This window comes from Phoxinus phoxinus, assembly GCF_949152265.1.
Source record: "Phoxinus phoxinus genome assembly, chromosome: 3".
Classification (NCBI taxonomy): domain Eukaryota; kingdom Metazoa; phylum Chordata; class Actinopteri; order Cypriniformes; family Leuciscidae; genus Phoxinus; species Phoxinus phoxinus.
The window spans coordinates 16,140,576-16,147,234 of NC_136878.1; the positions used below are offsets into that span (position 1 = coordinate 16,140,576).

The window sequence follows — 6,659 nt, forward strand, 5'->3', positions numbered from 1 at the left end:
ACCGAGACAGTCTCGTACCAATCACAGCGCTAGGCAGAGGTGTTTAATATTTACATTTTCAGTCATTTACAACCATTCAGCTAGTGTTTGAATTTGACATATACGCACTAAAACACAAATGTAATGCAAATCCATACTATATTAGGTCACAAAAGTAATGTAATTATAGTACTCAGACAAACTAGCAAACAGCATATTACAAGGATAGGATCCTGATTACTGAAATTTCGCGAATACCCAACATAAAGCATAGCACGCTTGATACATGTTTATTTTCTCTTATACAGTCTATGGTTTCTTTGTTATACATTTTCTCCCATCATTCCATGATATATACTCAAAGAAAAGAAACAAGCTTTCCCTTCTTGTTACGCAGTTACATTATGAGCCCCGCCCGCAGTGGAGGTGTGACAAGCATGGTTTCAACAAGGTCCGCTTTAAATATACTTGTCAGTCTTCCCCAGTACGCCCAGCCCATTTCCATTCGTGCTCTTTGAAATTTCAGTTTGCTACCATGTCTGGTCGTGGAAAAGGCGGTAAGGGACTTGGTAAAGGTGGTGCTAAACGTCACCGTAAAGTCCTGAGAGATAACATTCAAGGAATCACAAAGCCAGCTATTCGCCGCCTAGCTCGTCGCGGTGGTGTGAAGCGTATTTCTGGTCTGATCTACGAAGAGACGCGTGGTGTACTGAAAGTGTTTCTTGAAAATGTTATTCGCGACGCTGTAACTTACACCGAACATGCTAAGCGCAAGACTGTTACTGCTATGGACGTAGTGTACGCTCTGAAGCGTCAAGGCCGTACCCTGTATGGTTTTGGCGGTTAGATTTCACCCCGACCGGATTTTTAAAAACAAAAGGTTCTTTTAAGAGCCGCCCAAACATTTGATCAAAAGAGCAAATTAATCTGTCTTAAATTAATGTATTCTTTAATTATTATTTTTGCAATATTTTTTTCTTCATTAAGATTCCCACAACATATTAAGTCGTGTTTTAATTAGTTTATACTGTGTTCATATTTTAAAACGGAACGACAAAAAAAGCAAGCTACATGAAACTAGCATGACTTCGTCATACTCATATTCTAGGCTGTTGTGGGCGGGGTTCGGGCTGGCACCCAGGCTATGAATTAACAGTAGGCTACTTCTTTTAACAACATAAAGATGACTAACAGTTCATAAATGTAATGGGTGCTCGGACAGAAATGTGAGGATGTTTTCACCATTTACTCTTAAATGTATACAAAATACTAATTATAATAAAAATGTGGGTACTTTTTAAATTTTAATAAATTAAGAAAAACAAGTAACAAAATAAGCACAAAAAGTGAATCAGAAGTTGTGCCCTTTTTTATTGCTTTTATAAAACAGTTACACCATAATACAAATATTATGGACACAATTTAAAACAAGCCAACCACTAGGCCTATTATCTTTTCAATAAGATAGTCACAGACATCATAAAGCGTTCCTATTCAGCGCTGATATATAGTAGGCTAGTAGCGATATGTAAGAGTTGGCTACACAACGATGGTTATTTAGTTGCATAGTTAAAGCCATGGACTTTATCTTCAAGCAGAGGAATTATGGCACTAGAAGAATTTGTTTAGTAAAATACAATTTTAATGAAATTTTCACCTTTAACAACTAACTCGAGTAGTCATAAAATGACTGGCCTGTAATTGGTGTATTTTAATTAATATAAGAGGTCTGCTAAATTGTTAATAGCCATATAACACAACTTTTCATTTAAAGCCTAGGCTACTTTTTGTTGTGCCTAGCAGTTTTCTGTGGTCTATGAATGACAATTAATGCATTTGCTTAATAAGATGATTAAGAACACCAATATTCACTAAAACAAAAGGACGTTTTCATTAAGCAACTTCATTAAGTTTTATTCTTCCGCAAGCAGACATAACAGAAAACAGGTCAGAGTCATCACATCTGCTGGAATGACTTATTGACCCATAAGCATCCAGGGCCGGAACTATCCGTTTTGTGATTTGTTTTCAGTGAAAATCAACTGTTAATAAAAGTATAATTTATCATAGAAATCTGTTGTGGTGCCATGGTTGATGTTTGATAGTATTGCTGTTTAATGAATGATATGCTTGAGTCCACATGCTTTCAGTTAGCCTAATGTTTAATAGGCTAGCTAGCCTATACAACTCGACTCAAATTACGTTTAAAATTGACTGTCTCTGTCACAAACATTTATGAAACATTTCATACATTTCTGTGATAAATTGTTTTATTGTTTAAAGTCGATCAACATCGCAGTAGCATACACAAAATGCAATATTTTATGATCCTGCAGTGCAGAGCTGGCCAATGAAGCAACGTGTTGAAAATCCTCGCTGTTATTATGCCTCTTTGTAGAAAAAGTGGCTAAATTACTTTTTTACAACAACTAAATATAATTAGAATAATAGTAAAGTGTTTAATAGTATTGGTGTATACGTATTTAAACGTTGCAAAATGGTAATAAATACATCAATACAACATTATACTCCAAGATGGCTTTCTGCTGTTGTCGCACACCTCGACTACACTTTCTCTTCAGACAAACAATAGCCTACATAGCCTACTCCCGTTTTATTAATGACGGACAGGGTATTTAAATGTTTGTAATGTTGGGAAACTTGCTTATAAATAAGTTACTTGAATAATGTACTGGATGTACAGATAAGATTATTGATAAATCTTTGTAGAAAGAGTGTTAGAGAGATTAGGGGAGGTTGAAATGGCGACAGCGCTGATCTGTGTTACCTCCACTAAAGAAAACCGCTTAATTTATTTATTCCGTGAGTATTCTTTGTCTAAAACGACCACAAATGTGTAGATTAGGGTCTTATTTATGCAAAACATCTATCGTTTTAGTTGTGATTTTCGAATTTTAATATATAATCTACAAAAGAACAGAGGAAGTGCGAGGTTTACCGCTGAGACTCGCACTGAATTTAGACGCGTTTTTATTTTTGTACAATAAACTGACCGATGTTTTGCACAAAACATGAGCTGCCCTTAAAGAGGAAAGACTCAGCTATCTGGACGTGGTTTCAAGTCTGCAATCCATCACTCTGTATTGCGGGAAACCTTGCGTTTTTCAAGATCAGAAAGCACATCTACAAACGACTCGGTCCTGTTGAGAGCGTCGGTTGAGACCGTTGAGTCTATATGGTTCTCATCTCCCGTTTAAATCCCGCCCTCAGCTGTTGGATGTAAACATTGTTTGTTTGACAGCTCTCTACTACGAGACATCGACTCTAAGTTTACTGCAACTATGACAGAAACTGCTCCTGCTCCCGCGGCTGCTCCGGCCAAAGCCCCGAAGAAGAAGGCGGCAAAGGCGAAAAAGCCTGGAGCAAGCGTGTCAGACCTTATCGTAAAGGCGGTTGCCGCTTCCAACGAGCGCAAAGGAGTTTCCCTGGCGGCTCTAAAGAAGACTTTGGCAGGTGGTGGATATGACGTTGAGAAAAACAACTCTCGCGTCAAGATTGCTTTGAAATCTCTGGTGAAAAAGGGGGCGCTTGTTCAAACTAAAGGCACGGGGGCATCTGGATCTTTCAAGGTGAGCAAGAAGCCAGCCGCCAAGAAACCTGTCAAGAAAGTTGTGGCGAAACCGAAGAAGCCAATCGTGAAGAAGGCGGCGGCCAAGGTGGCGAAGCCCAAGAAGGCAGCAGTAAAGAAACCTGCCCCGAAGAAGTCTCCCAAGAAAGTGAAGAAACCGGCAGCGCCCAAGAAAGCCACCAAAAGTCCGAAGAAAGTGAAGAAACCGGCTGTGAAGAAAGTTGCAAAGAGTCCTAAGAAGGTCAAAGCAGTGAAGCCTAAAGCCGCAAAGCCCAAGGCTGCCAAGGGGAAGAAGACATCCGCCAGGAAGAAGTAGACTGACAGACTTCACTCCATAAACCAAAGGCTCTTGTAAGAGCCACCCCATCTTCACAGAAGTGCAAATTCCTGATGCATGTAAGAAGGCCAATGCCTTTTTTAATAGACTGAAAATGATTTTTAGGTTGGATGTGACGCTGTTTTGATCTGTCTTGTTTTAGAGTCTCATTGCTTCTAAAAATATCACCAACGCGAGCGAGCAGCACGATGCTGTGGAAGACTTTTATCAAGATCGGTTTACTTGTATAGCGTTAAACACACGACAGTCTCTACCTCTGTACCTGATACACAAATCCGATTACTTGGTGTAGATTTTCAACCCTTCAGAGATTATACAGAAGAGTGCTGGTTGGAAAGTGTCCAAAATGTGCATATGTTAAAATATAACGTTATAAATAACGTTACAGTTTGAAAAGTTCATCGTGTGCGTGCGTGAGTGCACGTGCGTATGTGACGAAAAAGTGACGAGTGTGTTTTATCACTATGATTCGTTATATTTATATTTTGTATTGGATTATACGAGACTTTCCTGTAAATACAGCAATACAGAACAAACACTTAATGTATTCATATAAGCGATGGTTTGTTAAAGGTTACTACCAAAGGCAAAATACATTCCATCAGTGAAATGACTTGTTTGTGTTTTTTTTTTTTGTATAGCCTACTGTTGTTCTGAACATGAATCCATAAACTTATATTTTGTTCAAAATTTGTTATAAAACTTCTAATAAAAACAATGTGATAGAATATGAGTGCTCATTTGTCTTCTGCTAAAAGGCTACTACACTATTGTTATTTTTTTTTAAAATTATTATTAAGGGGAATGTTTTCTTATTAAAAGTAAGTTGTGAATTTCATAAACTATATATGAGTACCGTATATGGAAATATCCTGTTACTGAATGATTTCAAAGTTTGACCATAGACCTTATTCACAGCAGCGCCATCTTTGATTCTTAACGGGAATGAAAGTGAGGCTGCAGCCTGCTAGCCTGGCTCCGCCCTCCTACGTACTTCCGCTCAATAGGGGTTATGCGGAGAGCCCAGCGTTCGAACCGGAAAACAGGTCTAAGCATTTCCGCTTTTCACTTCCGCAGCGGTATTTTATCTCTGAGGTGCGGTGATCTCTGAGGTAACTGTTAATTTTCTGTTAATTTTTGCTTATTATAATAACATTCTTATTTCTGATCAAACTTTAGAGGCGTAAAATTTAAATCCTTTGTCTAATAGAGTACTCGGGGCTCTGGACGTCCGTTTGGCAATACGGTGTACATCGGAAATTGATAGTATGGGTAGCTCCTGTAAACACAGGCTATAAAAGGTTGCTATTACTACGCTGTGTTTACCTCAGTAGCTGACAGCCGAAAGTAGTTATACCCGTTTTGTAGAACCCGGAAGAATGTTGCGCATAACCCCTATTTTCATTTTCCTTCAGTACTACGTCTGGGCTTGCGGTATATTCTTGGGTTTTCTCCAAGGGGGTAATCCATCCGCCGGAAACTGAAGCCTCCCCAGGGGCCGCCATTGTAGCAGAACTTCACCTGCTGTTAGCATTCCATTGACTCCCATTCATTTTGGCATCACTTTGACAGCGAATAACTTTACATCTGAGGCGTCCAAATACTCCATTTGTCCATTATTTATTTCTAAAGAAACACGACAATGTATAAAAGGCTCCATTACCTTGTACCTTACGCTATGGCCCGTAGAAGCTGTTTTTGTAAAAATAGGCTAACGATTGCATCATAACCACGCGACTCTCTGTCGCACAGACCAGAAATTACCGCATATAGACCGGTGGAGAAGCTCGCAAGCAATCGGGGGGACGGGGAGGCATAAAGTCAAGGGAGAAGCCCATAGAGAGTGATAAAGTTGCTCCCGCTGCTAGCTCATGGACAGCTAATACTCCCGGCACGCTCTCCGTCTCTGCGAGATTCGGAAGGGAATGATTCAGATTTCTCTCGGCACAGCTACTAACACTTACAACTGTCAGACAGGTTGCTCACGTCACGTCACATCTACGTCGTCAAGCTCAGCTTGAGCCTGCGCAGTACGCCTGGTGATCAGGAAGTGAATGCTTCAAATGGGCTTCACTTTTCTCCGTTGAAATCTATGGGGTCACTGTGTCCACTGTCTATGGTTTTCTCCGATCAATTTTTTACCGGACCAATCAGCGAAAAGAGGGAGTGGTTGAGAACGATGACGTTGAGGTCGTGCGCTATTTTGAGTTGACATACATCACGAGACTCACGACCAAACGTTAGCGATTGGTTGGTAGATCCAGAGTGGCTCTGGGCAGATCCAACAGAGTAACCGCCTTCAAGGAAGTTAACGCTTGTCAATGGAGAGTGGCCAGACTCTCTGTACAAATTAAATGTACGAGAGTCTGGTAGGACCAGGCTAGCAGCCTGCAGGGATAGACATACATCTCTTCAGTGGGTTGTACAATTATTTAATGTGTTTTTATTTATTTATTGTTGTGCTCACGAAACACTGCAAAAACATTCCAGTAAAAAAAAAAAAAAAAAAAAAACACTACAGACAACATGAGCTGTGGAAAATTATAAGTGATCTATAGGAGCCTATAAAGCTTTTTACAGCGGATGCCATTAAAAACACAATTTCATACCTAATGCGCTGCTCTGAATAAGGTCTATTGTGAATGTTTTTTTTTCTTCTTCATTGTTTTTTTTTTTTTTTTGCATTTCACACTGCAAGACAACAACTTCCTTAAAGGATTTCATGTAAACTATCATTTTATACATCCATATCTT

General features: G+C 39.5%; 2 protein-coding genes across 2 annotated transcripts; both read left to right on the forward strand.

Annotated features, from left to right (window-relative positions):
• Positions 1 to 184: 184 nt before the first annotated feature.
• On the forward strand, positions 185 to 1,287 carry LOC306994817 (histone H4). The gene has a single exon (XM_079605704.1). The coding sequence runs from the start codon at positions 266 to 268 to the stop codon at positions 824 to 826; it is 561 nt and encodes a 186-aa protein (XP_079461830.1). The 5' UTR covers positions 185 to 265; the 3' UTR covers positions 827 to 1,287.
• A 1,858-nt stretch (positions 1,288 to 3,145) lies between these two features.
• histh1l1 (histone H1 like1) lies at positions 3,146 to 4,633 on the forward strand. The gene has a single exon (XM_079605703.1). It carries the CDS (start codon positions 3,282 to 3,284, stop codon positions 3,882 to 3,884), a length of 603 nt encoding a protein of 200 aa, XP_079461829.1. The 5' UTR covers positions 3,146 to 3,281; the 3' UTR covers positions 3,885 to 4,633.
• Positions 4,634 to 6,659: the final 2,026 nt, after the last annotated feature.